This window comes from Oncorhynchus gorbuscha, linkage group LG18 (genome assembly GCF_021184085.1).
Source record: "Oncorhynchus gorbuscha isolate QuinsamMale2020 ecotype Even-year linkage group LG18, OgorEven_v1.0, whole genome shotgun sequence".
NCBI classification, from domain to species: domain Eukaryota; kingdom Metazoa; phylum Chordata; class Actinopteri; order Salmoniformes; family Salmonidae; genus Oncorhynchus; species Oncorhynchus gorbuscha.
The window spans coordinates 39524873-39543116 of record NC_060190.1 but is presented as its reverse complement, the minus strand read 5'-3'; the positions used below and the strand labels follow the sequence as shown (position 1 = coordinate 39543116).

The 18244-nt window shown below is 44.3% G+C and overlaps 1 protein-coding gene across 1 annotated transcript; it reads left to right on the top strand.

The window, feature by feature from the left end:
• The first annotated feature begins 269 nt into the window (after nt 1-269).
• On the top strand, nt 270-17864 carry LOC124003122 (eukaryotic translation initiation factor 4E transporter-like). Its single transcript, XM_046311187.1, is given in 20 exon segments — nt 270-581; nt 1408-1584; nt 1676-1749; nt 1879-2006; nt 2235-2494; nt 7852-8044; nt 8853-9022; nt 9929-10067; nt 10624-10803; nt 11003-11328; nt 12190-12270; nt 12426-12609; nt 14172-14275; nt 14625-14764; nt 14868-14940; nt 15266-15380; nt 15780-16058; nt 16293-16358; nt 16361-16447; nt 16640-17864. Coding segments are annotated over 19 exon segments (2925 nt in total). The 5' UTR covers nt 270-581; nt 1408-1458; the 3' UTR covers nt 16840-17864.
• The last annotated feature ends 380 nt before the right edge of the window (nt 17865-18244 follow it).

Below are 18244 nucleotides of genomic sequence, written 5' to 3'. Positions count from 1 at the left end.
TTGAAAGTATGACAACGATCGATCAGTTTGGGCTTTCATCGATCCGCTTTGTAATGTCAACAATTAGTTGTCCATACATAATGCCTGATATGAAATTACTCAATCGTAAAATACAAGCAGTCGTTGATATTTCATCTAAATTAATATATATTCATTTCGTAGTCAAAATAGACTATGTCAAAGACAGTAATGGTTTAAATGAATGATTTATACTATTTTATGTTTGAGTAAGGCACTAGTGATGGGCACTATATAATCCTACGAAGGACCCTCATTCAGAAGCGGTGATCGGAGAAAAATCACTGCTACGACTGAGAGAAGAGACCAAAGAGAAGTATATTTCGACATTCGAATACAATCCCAAGAAGACGCTAGTGTACGTTCGGATTTCAGTTCGTAGAAATATCACGGGCGTTGGCTGTTTGTCAAAATAACAACCCTAGCTGTTTAGAAAAACGTATCGCACTTATTGGAAGGCTTTATCTCCAGCAAGCTAGCTGGCTAACTAGCCATAGAGTTAGTTTAGCTAGCAAACGTAGCTAGCTTCTGAGTCGGCTTCAAAACGTTTTCTAAACAGCATTGTAAGTTAATGGTTACCTTCTACATGTATAATTATCTGCAATTTATCCAGAGTGATATGATGGCCTGTTTGTTTGCTTTGTTAACGTTGCATATGCACTCGGCGTTTATCAATTGAGTAGCCGAACACACACGTTAACTAGCTATCGGATTAGCCGACAAGTCGCCTTTCAGGCTAACTAGCTAAACTGAAGTTTTGGCAGCTAACTAGCTAATATTCGCTTACTAGTTACCAGTAAACCAAACAGGACGGTCGTGTAATTTAGCTAATTGTCAGCCGTCCATCAAATATTTGACGCCGGTCTTGTAAATTGGCATCAACATAGGCATTAGCTACATATGCCAACGCAGTTTTGCCAATTAGCTAGTTAACTACGCAAATATACTAGCTAATTTAACCTACTACCAGTAGATTGACAGCTTGCTAATTAATTCTGGCCAGTTATTTAGCTACTCTATTGCTATGATTTAGTTTGCCTGTGCTGCTCCGGTATGGATGACGTGTTGCCAGGCCAGCTTCCTTTGGCGAATTGGTTGAGTCGGATTTTATCACCAGTCCACGTCGAAACCCTTGCGCTAATGTCGTTAATATACCTTGGTGCTTAATGTGCTATGGTATAGTTTTTTCGACTAATTTCATTGATCTAAGCTTGTTGCGTTTCACTATTGTATAGATATTACTACACAAACTACATTTTAAAAGTGTGCCGATATGTTGTTTTAATGTTTTTGCACGTACTTTATCAGCAGTGTCTTCCTGACCAATATAGAATTACCTTTGTTAAGCCTGTGAGGGTTATGTCATAACAGCATGTCGTTTTTCAACAGGTCAACTACTAGTCTCAGAAGCTATAAATTGGTTTTTGCCCCCTAAGAGTCATGGAAAAGGATGCTTGTGTAGAGGATGATGCTTGTGTAGAGGAGCAGGAGAATGGTGACACAGTGGTGGTGAAAGACCAAGTGGTCAAGGAATCAACAGGACCATCCCCTTACAGATACACCAAGGTATTTGGGAGATATGGCTAGTATAAGTTGCTAGGTGTGCAAGTTATTGGATTGCTTCATGGACTTAGGTTCACATAATGTGTTCTTACAGGAGCAGCTTTTGGAGATAAAAGATTTCCCAATTTCTAATGAAAGGCCCGACTGTCTTTCTGAAAGATATGACAGGTGAGTGTTTTACTTTGTCACACTTTGGATTAACTTGACACCCTACAAAGCTTAGTCTTAGCCAATCATGTTGGTTCTATGCTAATTGTTGAGTTTGTCCCTCTGGTTTGGTCTTAAATTTGGCTACAGTGATTGTGTTTGGGACCCCGAGAAGTGGCATGCCTCGCTGTACCCCACCTCAGAGTGCAGCTCTCCTGTGGATGGATATAAGAAGGACTTTGTGGATGATAGGGTCCCTCTAAAACGTAGAATTGCAGGTAATTAAGTTGTGTAGTATATTATATATTCAAAGCTCATTTTCAAATCCCTGTGGCATACATTTAAAATCATCAATTGCATATTCATTAAGGGTTGAGTGGTTTTGAGCTCAAATGAATTTGGCAACCCTTACAAGTGCCATATTGCTTACACTTATATGCTTTGTCAAATACAACATGAAGCAATATAGTGGATGTTATGTTTGTTCCTTGTGACGCTGTCGTCAGATCCCCGCGAGCGACTAAAGGAGGATGACCTGGACGTGGTGCTCAGCCCCCAGCGTCGTAGCTTTGGAGGGGGCTGTGTTGGCAATGCTTTGCCAGCACCCACCCGCCGCCCCATCAGCCCCCTGGAGAATAAGGAGAACGAGAGTCTCAGGCTGGGTGGTGCGCGGCGCATTGGCAGTGGCCGCATCATGGCGGCGCGAGGCTTCGAGAGGGAACCCCGCATGGAGAAGGAACGGGACTTCAAAGATAAGAGGTTCAGGGTTAGTGTCTGTTGCTTCCTGATCTGCATTCAATTGAAACTATTTATCCTTTTAGGGCTATTCTATCTATATGTCCCGACCCCACAAAATGGCAGTTACTTGTGCCTCAAGGGGAGGCATACGTTCTGCGGTAATCTAACTGACAATCATCAGGAGCTGTGTACTCTCCATTATTTCTTCTTTAAAGCTGCAGTATGTAACCTGACCAAATTTGGGTAGAAATGTGAGTTATAGATCTCATTCTCATTGAAAGCAACTCTAAGACTCTAAAATAAAGGTAAAAAAAGAAAGCTATCTGGTCTTTGGGCTATTTCTGTTTACTGTTCTGAAGTTTATTTTCTTGTGCGTTTTACTTTCGGTTTTGTACACCAGCTGAAAATAAAATATTTTTGGTTACGGATTTTTCACAGCAGTTTAGATGGTACAATGGTTCTCAACTATACATTTCTTGTTTTGTCACAAGCGGAAATTAGGGGAACTGTTGACTTTTAAGCAAAAAGGAAATGGCTGTGCGATTTCTGCATATTGCACCTTGTAAAATATCCCATGGTATTTAGCAGCGTGTTAGATTAAATGTTTACCAGTGAATCAAGTGTTTTAAAATGTATTTACACTACCGTTCAAACGTTTGGAGTCACTTAGAAATGTCCGTGTTTTTGAAAAACTTTTTTTTTTTTGTCCATTAACATAACATCAAATTGATCACAAATGCATTGTTAATGTTGTAAGTGACTATTATAGCTGGAAACTGCTTTCTATTTTAATTTTATCAGTAACCATCATTCCTGGGGTTCCAATGGCATGCTGTGTTAGCTAATCTAAGTTTATCATTTAAAAAATCTAATTGATCATTTGAAAACCCTTTTGAAATTGTTAGCACAGCTGAGAACTGCTGTGCTTATTAAATAAGCTATAAAGCTGTCTTTTAGACTAGTTGATAATCTGGAGCATCAGCATTTGTGGGTTCGATTACAGGCTCAAATAATGGCCAGAAACAAAGGGCTTTCTCCTGAAACTCGTCAGTATATTCTTGTTCTGAGAAATGAAGGCTATTCCATGCGAGAAATTGCCGAGAAACTGAAGATCTCGTACAACGCTGTGTACTACTCCCTTCACTGAATAGCGCAAACTGGCCCTAACCAGATTTTTTTATTTTTTATTTCACCTTTATTTAACCAGGTAGGCTAGTTGAGAACAGGTTCTCATTTGCAACTGCGACCTGGCCAAGATAAAGCATAGCAGTGTGAACAGACAACACAGAGTTACACATGGAGTAAACAATTAACAAGTCAATAACACAAAGCAAAAAAGGGGAGTCTATATACAATGTGTGCAAAAGGCATGAGGAGGTAGGCGAATAATTACAATATTGCAGATTAACACTGGAGTGATAAATGATCATGTACAGGTAGAGATATTGGTGTGCAAAAGAGCAGAAAAGTAAATAAATAAAAACTGTGGGGATGAGGTAGGTGAAAATGGGTGTGCTATTTACCAATAGATTATGTACAGCTGCAGCGATCGGTTAGCTGCTCAGCTAGCTTATGTTTGAAGTTGGTGAGGGAGATAAAAGTCTCCAACTTCAGCGATTTTTTTTAAAATATTTTTTTAAAATATTTTTTATTTATTTTTTAAATATCTTTTTTGCAATTCGTTCCAGTCACAGGCAGCAGAGTACTGGAACGAAAGGCGGCCGAATGAGGTGTTGGCTTTAGGGATGATCAATGAGATACACCTGCTGGAGCGCGTGCTACGGATGGGTGTTGCCATCGTGACCAGTGAGCTGAGATAAGGCGGAGCTTTGCCTAGCATGGCCTTGTAGATGACCTGAAGCCAGTGGGTCTGGCGACGAATATGTAGCGAGGGCCAGCCGACTAGAGCATACAAGTCGCAGTGGTGGGTAGTATAAGGTGCTTTAGTGACAAAACGGATGGCACTGTGATAAACTGCATCCAGTTTGCTGAGTAGAGTGTTGGAAGCAATTTTGTAGATGACGTCGCCGAAGTCGAGGATCGGTAGGATAGTCAGTTTTACTAGGGTAAGCTTGGCAGCGTGAGTGAAGGAGGCTTTGTTCAAATCAAATCCAATTTTATTTGTCACATACACATGGTTAGCAGATGTTAATGCGAGTGTAGCGAAATGCTTGTGCTTCTAGTTCCGACAATGCAGTGATAACCAACAAGTAATCTAACTAACAATTCCAAAACTACTGTCTTATACACAGTGTAAGGGGATAAGGAACATGTACATAAGGATATATGAATGAGGGATGGTACAGAGCAGCATACAGTAGATGGTATCGAGTACAGTATATACATATGAGATGAGTGTGTAGACAAAGTAAACAAAGTGGCATAGTTAAAGTGGCTAGTGATACATGTATTACATAAGGATGCAGTCGATGATGTAGAGTACAGTATATACATATGCATATGAGATGAATAATGTAGGGTAAGTAACATTATATAAGGTAGTATTGTTTAAAGTGGCTAGTGATATATTTACATTTCCCATCATTCCCATTATTAATAATGGCTGGAGTTGGGTCAGTGTCAATGACAGGGTGTTGGCAGCAGCCACTCAATGTTAGTGGTGGCTGTTTAACAGTCTGATGGCCTTGAGATAGAAGCTGTTTTTCAGTCTCTCGGTCCCAGCTTTGATGCACCTGTACTGACCTCGCCTTCTGGATGATAGCGGGGTGAACAGGCAGTGGTTCGGGTGGTTGATGTCCTTGATGATCTTTATGGCCTTCCTGTAACAACGGGTGGTGTAGGTGTCCTGGAGGGCAGGTAGTTTGCCCCCGGTGATGCGTTGTGCAGTCCTCAGTACCCTCTGGAGAGCCTTACGGTTGAGGGCGGAGCAGTTGCCGTACCAGGCGGTGATACAGCCCGCCAGGATGCTCTCGATTGTGCATCTGTAGAAGTTTGTGAGTGCTTTTGGTGACAAGCTGAATTTCTTCAGCCTCCTGAGGTTGAATAGGCGCTGCTGCGCCTTCTTCACGACGCTGTCAGTGTGAGTGGAGCAATTCAGTTTGTCTGTGATGTGTATGCCGAGGAACTTAAAACTAGCTACCCTCTCCACTACTGTTCCATCGATGTGGATAGGGGGGTGTTCCCTCTGCTGTTTCCTGAAGTCCACAATCATCTCCTTAGTTTTGTTGACGTTGAGTGTGAGGTTATTTTCCTGACACCACACTCCTAGGGCCCTCACCTCCTCCCTGTAGGCCGTCTCGTCGTTGTTGGTAATCAAGCCTACCACTGTTGTGTCGTCCGCAAACTTGATGATTGAGTTGGAGGCGTGCGTGGCCACGCAGTCGTGGGTGAACAGGGAGTACAGGAGAGGGCTCAGAACGCACCCTTGTGGGGCCCCGTGTTGAGGATCAGCGGGGAGGAGATGTTGTTGCCTACCCTCACCACCTGGGGGCGGCCCGTCAGGAAGTCCAGTACCCAGTTGCACAGGGCGGGGTCGAGACCCAGGGTCTCGAGCTTGATGACGAGCTTGGAGGGTACTATGGTGTTGAATGCCGAGCTGTAGTCGATGAACAGCATTCTCACATAGGTATTCCTCTTGTCCAGGTGGGTTAGGGCAGTGTGCAGTGTGGTTGAGATTGCATCGTCTGTGGACCTATTTGGGCGGTAAGCAAATTGGAGTGGGTCTAGGGTGTCAGGTAGGGTGGAGGTGATATGGTCCTTGACTAGTCTCTCAAAGCACTTCATGATGACGGAAGTGAGTGCTACGGGGCGGTAGTCATTTAGCTCAGTTACCTTAGCTTTCTTGGGAACAGGAACAATGGTGGCCCTCTTGAAGCATGTGGGAACAGCAGACTGGTATAGGGATTGATTGAATATGTCCGTAAACACACCGTTGCGGAATAGAAAGCCGATTCTTGATTTGATTTTCGATTGGAGATGTTTGATATGGGTCTGGAAGGAGAGTTTGCAGTCTAGCCAGACACCTAGGTACTTATAGGTGTCCACATATTCAAGGTCGGAGCCATCCAGTGTGGTGATGCTAGTCGGGCATGCGGGTGCAGGCAGCGATCGGTTGAAAAGCATGCATTTGGTTTTACTAACATTTAAGAGCAGTTGGAGGCCACGGAAGGAGTGTTGTATGGCATTGAAGCTCGTTTGGAGGTTAGATAGCACAGTGTCCAATGACGGGCCGAAAGTATATAGAATGGTGTCGTCTGCGTAGAGGTGGATCAGGGAATCGCCCGCAGCAAGAGCAACATCATTGATATATACAGAGAAAAGGGTCGGCCCGAGAATTGAACCCTGTGGCACCCCCATAGAGACTGCCAGAGGACCGGACAACATGCCCTCCGATTTGACACACTGAACTCTGTCTGCAAAGTAATTGGTGAACCAGGCAAGGCAGTCATCCGAAAAACCGAGGCTACTGAGTCTGCCAATAGGAAGAGGAGTGAGAGGCCCCGGTGCACAACTGAGCAAGAGGACAAGTACATTAGTGTCTAGTTTGAGAAACCGATGCCTCACAAGCCCTCAACTGGCAGCTTCATTGAATAGTACTTGCAAAACACCAGTCTCGATGTCAACAGTGAAGAGGCAACTCTGGGATGCTGGCCTTCTAGGCAGAGTTGCAAAGAAAAAGCCATATTGTCAGACTGGCCAATAAAAAGAAACGATTAAGATGGGCAAAGGAACACACACGGGACAGAGGAAGATTGAGAGAACGTGTTATGGACAGACGTTTTAAGGTGTTCAGATAACAAAGAATAACATTTGTGAGACTCATTAATTATTTTAAAGATGCTGGCGGAATGCTTGACGCCATCTGTCAAGCATGGTGGAGGCAATGTGATGGTCTTGGGGTGCTTTGGTGGTGGAAGATTTGTAAAGGATAAAAGTGATCTTGAAGGAAGTCTATCACTCCATTTTGCAAAGCCATGCCATACCCTGTGGACGGCGCTTAATTGGAGCCAATTTCCTCCCAACAGGACAATGACTCAAAGCACAGCTCCAAACTATGCAATAACTATTTGGGTAAGAAGCAGTCAGCTGGTATTCTGTCTATATAATGAGTGGCCAACAGTCGCTTGTGGGAGCACCTTGACTTGTGGGAGGTGCTTCAGGAAGCATGGGATGAAATGTCTTCAGATTACCTCAAATTGACAACTAGAATGCCAAAGGTCTGCAAGGCTGTAATTGCTGCAAATTGAGGATTCTTTGGTGAAAGCTAAGTTTGAAGGACATTTTCAATTAACCATTTATAACCTTGTCAATGTCTTGCAAAATGAATAGGAAATAGTCAACTAATTTCATGTTTTTATAGAAATGCCCTTTTCCATGTGACCCCAAACTTGTGTTACAATACAAATATATTTATTTTTCCTGCAGCGAGACTTTGGGGACAAGCGTGTGTTCAGTGAGAGGAGAAGGAACGAAGCGGAAGAGGAGCCGGAGTGGTTCTCAGGGGGCCCAACCAGCCAATCCGAGACTATAGAGCTCATTGGCTTTGACGACAAGATCCTGGAGGAGGACAAGCGCAGACCCAAGCGGTCCAGGAAGAGGACTGACTCTGTGAGAGAAGGCATGTCATGCTGGGTTCTTCATACTTGAACTTTTGGATTGTCCCCCAGAAGGATCCAATAGTTTTGCAGTGTTATGGATGCCATGTTTTATTTTTGTTTGGTTCAGGCTTGATGAGTAGACAACATGGGCTTAAGTAAACACTTATTATAAATATTTTTTTACTGAAGTCTGTTAGACATGCACTGGTACTTGGACTTGTATTTCTTTTTTTTGACCTCCCACCTTGAGCTGTTTGTGTGAATGTGTAGTTCATAAATGCGTAGTCTGAGCAGAATTACATTCTTACCTCAATTAGCCATGAAATCCCTAGTTTGAAAGCAACTGTTTTCCAGAAGATGTGCAGCACAATTTCCACTACACCCACGTGAGTGAGCCCCCCAGCAATTTGAGTGTCAGCCATTGAATGAACGCGTAGTAGAGCGAGGGAAGCCTTAACGTGGTGCACATATCTGTACATTTTGATTTTCTGGGACAGTTTGCTTGTGAGCGCTACTTTCCGAACTACTGGCTTAAAAGCATACAAAAGTACTGTAGAATATCCAAATTAACTTATCGCAAGTCTGAATAGGCTCCTTGATGACTTGTGGTGCATTTATTTTTGAATTATGACCACACTGTGAGGGTCAATGTTTGGGTCATGAGCATAGTAATGTTTCTACCTTTACAATGTACAGGTATGTTCCTGGGGGGGTCTCCAGACACCGAATGATCAGTAGAGTACTTTCTGTATGATGTTACTGTATGCCATCGGATAGTTTACGGAAAGAAGCTACCCTGAATGTTAAGTTGCACTCTGTCTATTGCAGTGGAATGTAATGGTGGGCTTGCAGAGGAGCCGGAGCAGGTAGTAAAAGACTCCCACTCTACAGCAGACCAGGAGGTCCCACACCCAGTGGTCCTCCCAGAGCAGACATCTGGAGACTTTGACTTCAATGAGTTTTTCAATCTGGAGAAGACCATGCCAGGACTGGCCTCTGTAAGTCCTGGGGAGCACTGCATGTTTAAGGTGTGTTTTGGGTGCTAGAAGTTGTGCTCTCTGGGCTAATATCCACAGTAATGTGTTCTAAGTGCATCACACACTGGGTTGTAGTTGGCTACACATGGTCCTTTTACTTTTAAGTGTTCAGTGTAGTTTAAAGGGATAGTTAACTAAAATTACACTTGTTTCCTTAACATGTAAGCAGTGTGTGGACCAAGTGTTTTGGCAGTCCGTGCTTTATTTTCCCTGGCACTGTTTCCACATGCACATTTTTTAGCATTTGTTAGCATGTGGAAACTGTACCATGGAAATCAAACCAAAGCATAGATTGCTGTCATACCGTGTCCACAAAATGCTTACAGGGTAAGGAAACATATTATAATTTGGGTGAACTATCCCTTTAACCTACACTGGTTAGTTCCATGATTTTATCACGTGGTACTGTCCTTTGCCTGTTTGGATGGGTGGTGGTACCGGCAGTATTGTCACCCTGGCCAGGACTACGTTTCTTTCTAAGGTTTTCTTGGCGTATTGTCATTTTCCAGTGAAACGTTGTAAGGCAACAGGTTTTTACCTCCAGTAGGGTGGTTTTGTTAGGTTTCAGTCGATGCAAATTTATGCCCATCTGTTCCAGTTTATTCAGCACTTATTACAATACCTTGTGAAGGAATCTATAAAAAAGGAAATTAGCTATGGGATAGGGAAATAAAGTACAGATTCAATGAAGAAAGAATACAATACCATCAAAAAGCACTGACAAAATGCATCCAAAAAAAGCCCAAAAGTGTGCAGATGGACAGCGCCGTAAACGTAAGTGCATCCTTTGCTCACACCCACCCTTTAGCAGTCTGCCACTCTGGACCAGCAGCTTGCATCTGACTGGCCTCTGGTTTTGTGTTGCAGATGATAGAGGATGTTCTGGGGGAGGGCCCTGTTTCGGCCAGCCGGTTCAGCCGGTGGTTTTCCAGCAACCTGAGTCCCTCGGGCAGCCGCTCCTCCAGCCTGCGCTCCACCCCCCATGAGGAGCTGGAGAGACTGGCTGGTAAGAGGGCTGCTTCTGAAATAAATGTTTTTGATTAATACAAATGTGTTGCCCTCAAGGATTCAACAGTCCCTCCAGGACTTTGCAGGGAGGATTCGTGATAATTGCGTACAAAAATGTACCGTTTTTGTATTTCTACTGTTTTGCATGGCAATGTAGGATATTTGTTGGGAAAATGCACTGACGAGGGAGAGTTTGACATGTGGCTTGATTGAGCCATATAATACAGTAAATGTGTAGTGATTGGTTGAAATTGCGAGCCTTCTTTTGTACTGCCATGAGTTTTTTTTTTAAATATTTGTATATATATATATTTTTACATGTGACATTATATGCAGTCTTTTGCATATGGAGGACCACCCTGAAACATTGTTCATATTATAATCATAAAGCCACAACGTTTCTGTTTTGATATGACTGTTCATATTTTTTTTGATAGCCACAATTTCTGAAATGACATACAAACCCCTCTAAGGACTCCATGATGCTTTCTGTTTTGATGACTGCGCATGTTTTCTAATGATGTTTTTGGAAACTTTTACTTACTGTTTCTCAGGACAGGACCCCCGCTGCACCTCCCCCAGCCAGGTGGGCCCTGTCCCCTACTTCACCCCCATCCAGTCAGTGGAGCACCGGGACAAGGTGGACATTCTGGAGCTGTTACACAAGGCCAAGATAGACCTGAAGCCTCTCCTCTCAAGCCTCAACGTCAACAAACAACGGCTACAGCAGAGCAGTAAGTAGCAATTGTTCATGTGACCAGTACTTAATTTCCATTGGGGTCGTTTAATTCGAGCTTAGAACATTTTGTAATGGGAAAACAATTGTTTCTTATTAAACAGTTCCGTGTTTCCTTGCTGCCTAATGTCATATGGTGAATTTGCAGTAAGACATGTACGCTTTTCCAACACTTGTAAAGTCATCTTGTCCCCTAGCTAACTCTGGTGTAGTGCTCTCTCTGGAGGAGGTGGAGGGAGGCCTGAAGGGGCTAAAGGTGGGCTCTGAGCAGAACCACCAGTCTCATCGGAAACTGCACCAGAATCCGCATCGGGGAGGAATCAGAGGCAGCACCAGCAGTGGCACGCCCTTCATGGCTGAGCACTTGGAGCAGGCTCTAACAGGCGGTGTAGGCCCCAGTGCAGGGCCGCCTAGGTCACAGGCCAGAGACCCTGACATGTCAGCCTTCAACAAGCTGGTCAGCAGCATGAAGGCAAGTGGAACTCTGCCTACCCACCCCAAAGCCAACCAAGTGAACAGCAACGTAAGTGTGCCGCTCTCGGATGATGTTTAGAAAGCACCGACTGTCCTGTCGGCAAGCTGCCTCAGGTAACGCTGGATGTGTAAACCATAACGGCTTTGAGCTGCATGCTGCTTCAGGTAAACTGACCCTTGCGTGTGTGCTGCTGAAAGTTTGGCCTCTTACATCACATGTAGGTTCTCAAAACCAAATGATGCATGCAAGCTAGCGTCCTAACCATAACTGAACTCCTAGACTAATAGTTGTTAGGTCTGGAAAATGATGGGCATAAATTTGCATAGTTTGAGTTCTTCCCAAGAGTTCTGGATTCACATGAACCCCTATGAACTAACATGTCAATCAAATGATTGCATACGGAAGATTTGTTCATATTTAACCTTAAAGGATAACATTATCAAATTAGACTGGATTACCCTTATGTCCTGTGACATTTGGGGGGGGGGGGGGGTTGTGCCCTGGTGAATTTGTCAGGGTCTGTCACTTTGGTCTCTGGGCATGGAGGGATATCTACATTCTACATTCAAGACCATTTCATTGCCTCTGGCTGAGCCATGCTATGCTCTTCTCCATCCCAATGGGCTTTTCATATCTGATCAATTAATGTTGCAATTTTGGTCATCTGCTGCTGCAACGTTAGAATTTAGTCGTAAGTTGTTACATATACGTCATTACAATCTCAATTTTCCATTGGATGATGTCTAAGTAACTTGTATTTGGATATTTGACAACATTGTAGCAATGTCAATGTTAATTGGTCTGATCCAAAACATTTATGCAAGTGAAAAATGCCCAGAGGGATCGGTTTTAAAGGTGTGTCCACAACCAAGACTGCTGTCTGATTCCACGTTCTTCTACCCGTTACAGCTCAATCAGCCCACGGATCCTGCTATAGTGCCCCTGCCTGAAGCCACAGTGCCTGCCCCATCGCAGAGGAACGTATTCCAGGTGTGTAGTTTGGGGCTAGCTCGTGTTATCAGGGTGGGTGTTGAGTTTGATAGGCTGTAGCATTCTGGTTGGGGTGCTTTCTAAGGAATAAGGGGCTGGTGTTATGTTGTGTGGCTCAGTTGGTCCTGTCTGAGCAGTGTGTATAATTGCTACAGGAGCTTCTAGGTGCCCAGGGCCCTCCCCGTAGCGGCTCCCCTACCCTCCACAGCGTGCTAGGCAGCACTGACGCCCCTCCACCCCCTGGGCCTGGTCTTCAGCACAGGGGGCCCTCGCCTCCACTCTTCCTACAGAGGGCACCTTTGCCTGACTACTTCCATGGACGCATGCGGCCACCCGCTGGTAAACATTACATCAATATGGAAGCAAAGGGTGGTGTTCATTTAGGGCACACTGTAGCTACAGAAAAAACTGGGCACTACAGTGCGACCACTTTTGAATTTGCGCATAAATATAGATGTGAGAACCGAAAAAGTCAAGTATGAGCACGTGGAGGTTGTGATTTATAGCAACGAAATTGCTGCCTTGACTATTTTCAAACTAATTCTGCGGTTTTGTTTCATTGCGGGTAGCTAATCACAGAACTATACTGAACAAAAATAAACAATAGTTTCAAAGATTTAACTGAGTTACAGTTCCTAATAAGGAAAACGGTCAATTTAAATGTATTAGGCCTTTATCTATGCTTTTCACATGACTGGGAAGGGGTGCAGCCAGTGGGTGGGCCTTGGAAGGGCATGGCTCCCCAATCAGAATGAGTTTTTCCCCACAAAAGGGCCTTATTACAGACAGAAATACTCCTCAGCACCCCCCATTAGATGATTCCGCGGTTGCAGAACAGTGCAAGGTGCACCTGCGTAATGATCAAGCTGTTTAATAAGTTTCTTGATATGTTTTGCATGGATTATTTTGGCAAAGGAGATATACTCACTAACAGGGATGTAAACACATTTGTGCACAAAATTTGAGAATCAAGCTTTGTGTGTCTGGATGATTTCTGCTCATGAAACGTGGGACCACCAACACGACATGTTGCGTTTTGTTTTTGGTCTGTGTAGTCTCATCCCACCTCGTGCAGCAACCTGTTCTCCTGAAAGATTCATTTTTAGAAGCTCACAGGCATGACGTTTGAATTTACTTGAAAGTCTATTAGTGACTTTAGTGTTTCTTGGCAGTTTACATCGTTTTCTTCACACGCTAACGTTAAATTGTTTGTCAATCTTTGTTCGACCTTTCTCAACTGCTAGGAAAGAGACGTCGGTGCATCTAATCTCCAATGTTACCAAATATTTTTCAGCGAAATCGTCTCCTGGCTCTTGATTAGGTGACGTTGTGCTGTGACATCGTCACGGCAAAACCCATTTGCCTTGCGGCGGTCCCCGACATGCGTCCCCCCCCCCACCCTTGTTTCCTTCCTGTACGTGCACAGTTGCTGTGACTTCTCCAGACATGTTCTCCCACTCGTTTGCTGAAGAATTGTGTGAAACTTCTCCAGACATGTTCTCCCACTCGTTTGCTGAAGAATTGTGTGAAAAATCACTAAATGCTATTTTTAAACTACCCCAAAAGCAGCCTGAGAAGTAGCTGAATTTGTCTCTTGAATATTTGACCGTTAAGTGGCTGGTGCAGTCTGATAACTCACAAAATATAGCGACAGTCACTGTTTCCAACACTGCTGATCTCAGATGTTTGAGTCCCTCTGTTGCCACAGTGATGGCCACCCCTTAAAGGGGCAGCTGAACATTTGTCTCACCTAAGTGACTATTTGAGGGTACGTTGTACTTTATTGAGCATGAAACACTCCAATAATGTTTTATCATAAACATTTATCCCTCTTATTTTCTTTGTGCTCCTAAATGTTTTTGTGCTCCTTCACTTTTAAGTGATTTGTCTGATTGGTCTAGTTTCAGGGTACCCTGTTGGTGCGGCGCCCATGATGGGGGAGCAGTTCCCAGATATGCATAGATCCCTCAGCCCTGGACATGGACCCACCCTACACCAGCAACAGGTTAGATGTTGTTTATAGTAAACCTTATCTGAAGCACATCAAATCTATAATTCTTTATGGTGCAACACCCTTTGTTAGATCTTGCGTTGTCTTGGTAACCAAACGATTATGGCATGCAAACTGAAACCCGAGATGGGGTGTCATTCATTCCATGGAGGGCCAAATGTCTGCAGGTTTTGGTTTTCCCTTTCAATTAAGACTTAGACAAACAGGTGAGGAGAGTTCTTTACCAATTAGACCTTAATTCATCAAGTACAAGGGAGGAGTGAACCTGCAGACACTCAGCCCTCTGGAATGCGTTTGACTCGTGGTGTAAGTAAAAACTGGTGGTTTATGACTTTGCCTCCAGATGAGGGCGCTGTCCATGGCTGTGGACCAGGCTGACCTGGAGGCTCTGATTAACCAACAGGACCTTGCTCTCCATGCCCACAACGCCTTCCAGCCCGGTTACAACAAACTGCCTCCGAACAAGGTCTACCAACACAACAGGTGACTGAGTTTTTGTCGCTTTTGAAGTAGGGTTAAAATTTGACATCTTTCACAATTTATGGGGGTGACATTTTACATTGACGCGTGTTATCCGGCAACCCAGGATGAACCGATCCCCTGGTCCAGGCACTCATCCTGCAGGCAGACACTCTCCTGGCAACACAGTCACCAGCATGGTACGTCGAAAGGTTGTCTGCGTTGTATTCATTAGTCGCCAACCAGAGAACCAAAACGGGGCGGGACTACCTGAACTTGTCCAATAAACACTCATTCCATTTTTCCAGTGAAAACATTGTAACCTTGTTCAATCCCTCCACTGACTCAAACCCATAGTGGTTTCAGGAAACAGTTTGATAAATAAGCACTTGTCTGTTAAGGTGGACATTTCCCATCTGCTCAGTAGTGATCAACTGTCTGGTTTAAGTTGCTTTTTATTTTTTATTTTAATGCCCTCCTATGTAAGTCAAGTAACTTAACTACTGATGCTTGTGTGTTGTACAGCTGTCACCATCTTTCGTGCCCACGTCTGTGATCCGTAAGATGTACGAGACGAAAGAGAAGAGTCGAGATGAGCCAGGTAGTCGTCCAGACAGCAAGGAAGGCCACTCTCAAGAGGGTACGTTCATCAACTGCTGTTTTTGCATGTCAGTAATGACATTGTTTGGGAAATGCATTGAATGCAACCTCTGGTAAAACCTGGTGGATGATCTAGAAGAAAAAGAAACGCACAGCTATTAAGACGAGGTGCTGGCTAGCGGAGTAGAAACTTGAAAATAAAAGAGCCGCACACTCTAGGAGCTCAGATGCAAAAATGTAATACCAACGTTTCGACAGCCAAGCTGTCTTCATCAGGGTATAATCACAACCACTGCGGGATGACTCGTTTTATATAGTGTCAAAAGTCACAGGTGTCTGTAATCAGGTGGATGACTTCCCATGTCTCTGCTCCTTACTTGTGCAATGTTGTTTCTGCTACTGTCTTGTCTAATGTAGCATTTGTGCGCCTGTGTTATAGACAGGCGCTCTCCCAGCTCTTTTCTGGATGCGATAGGCAGTAGTGATTCTCAGTTGGGAGGGGTGAAGGCCGCCTCCCAGGCTCGCCAGCACTCCCAGGACCGCCCCAGGCCAGGCTCTGCCGGGCACCCCTGCCCCATCTACCCGATACCACTGCTATCCCACGGACATGTGCCCATGGTGCGCCCCCCTCCGCCCCAGCTCCATCCCAGCCTTGTGCAGAGGATGTTGGCCCAGGGCATCCAGCCACAGCAGCTAGGCCCTGCTCTAATGCAGGCAGGTTAGTACTTGTCTACCTGTTTACAGTACCTAGCTATTCTAAGCCATCACATGACAGGTTTTATAGTGCCAAGATGAGTTGGCCTATTGAAAATGACACTCGTGCCTATATTACATGGGTATTTAGAAAAACTATAGTTGGAGTTTGTTTTCAGGATGAGTTTACCTGCAGTGTATGGTTGAGGTGTGTGGGGAACTACTGAGGAGCTCACTGACATTTCATTTTCCATCCTAGGCATATTTCCACAGCACGTTGACCTCACTCAGCTTCAGGGTTTGCCCCCTGCCCTGCTAGGACAACCCTCTACCCCCTAGGGGCGACAGGACACCCCCTCTTACCTCCCCGAGCCAGCAATCACATGCAGCTAATGCAGCAGCAACCGAGACCAAGTGAGTGACATTTTCTGTTCAGTCTGCCGTTGTTCAACATGAACACCCGTTTTGCATTTGTTTTACTAGTGTTTATGCAGAGATGAGGGCACCACAATCTTGGCACAGTAGATCCCTTTTTTAAGGACATTAGTTTCCTCATGTTCCGAATGACCTTTACTGATGAATTTCATTCTCTCTCTCTCCTCCCAGTGCATCCATCAGTCCCAGGCCACCAGTCGCAGAACCTCGGCCCTGACCGGACGAGCCACTCCCAGCAACATGGGGGTAGCCCCACTGGTGTGGAGGGAGCTGGTCTGTCTAAGTGGTTTGGCTCAGATGTGCTGCAGCAGCCCCTTCCTTCCATGCCTGCTAAGGTCATAAGTGTAGATGAACTGGAGTTCAAGCCCTGAGGAGAGTTTCATACAACCAGAATGCTGGATAATGGAAGACTTCATTCCCCCCTCCTTTCTCCACCTCCCCATTAACAAAAAAGGTGGACTTTAATTTAAGACTAAGCACAGATCCTGGAGAACGAGGAGTGTGTCCATGTGTTGTCTTAAACCTTGAAGTCACTGTTAAGAGTTTTGAAGAGGCCTCAACTTAAGGGAAAGACTGAGTTCTATTAGAATTTTTTCTTTTTGCAGCATGTTTTGGGATATGTTTTTCTATGTTTTTTTGCAGTAAAGATGAAGTAAATAATTTATAGGCCCAACATTGTACAGACTGTAGGAATGGATCTGATTCTTCTACCTGTACATAAATATGATTTTGTTTTCTTGGTAAGGGCAAGGTTGTATCTTAATGTTTCAGTGTGGACTGCCGCAGTCAGACGTAGTAGAGCTGTGAAACGAGGGTAATGGCGCGCGTCTTTGTCGTGTCCTGGTAGTTTTATTTCCCCCCCCCATGGATTTGAACTGCACTGAGAAAGGGGTGACAAGTTCAATGTTTGATTGTGGAGTTGCCCTGCGTGTACCCTCAAACAATGTCCTCCCTACGGCTGGGTCAGTCGGTGGCACTGCCTGCCCTGTCTGGAAAGGTGACTGGAGTGTTACAGGGGGAACAGCAAGTGCTGGGTGTGCCTTTCTGAATCTCAATTCATCTTTCCATGATTATTTGCATCCCATTGGCTCGCCTGCCTCCTTTTCAACAGTATTTGAGAAGGCATGAGGTCCCTTCTGTCGCACCTTCTCCAATGCGTTTTTTTGAAAAGGTGAAATGATGCAAGGAATTAAGGTAAGATTTGAGAGCCCACCGCTTCTTTTTTTTCTTTACTGCGTCCCTCCCCCCTCTGCCAGTCACTGGAACAGAGAAGCACTTCTGAATCACGTTATCACATATTTGGGGGTAGGTGGTAGAGATTCAGTTTGTTAATGTGCTATTAAGTTATAAAAGCACAGAATAAATAAAATGTTCAATAAAAAAATGTATCACAATGGCTTTGTTCTCTTTGTGCGTATTGAACTAAGATTGCTGAAGCCTTAACATGTGCCTTTGAAAATGCAGGAGAATGTGAATACTGCATATTTGAACAATGAGCTGCTAGGTCAGATATCATTTGTGGCATTGCCTGATTTGTTATTGTCACTGGACTGTGACACTCACTTAAATGCATATTCTGTTAACGCATACCCAAATGTTGACTCTGCCTACATTTGTGGGCCAAGCATAAATTGGAGGAAAAACATCTGCCTGTTTAAAAATATATAAAAATGCTTTCTATTTATTTGTAGAACATGTCATTGGTTGAGCTGGCCAATCAGGTTTACTTTGAGTGTGTACCTGTGATAATATTCAACCTTCTGTTATGGTATGCCC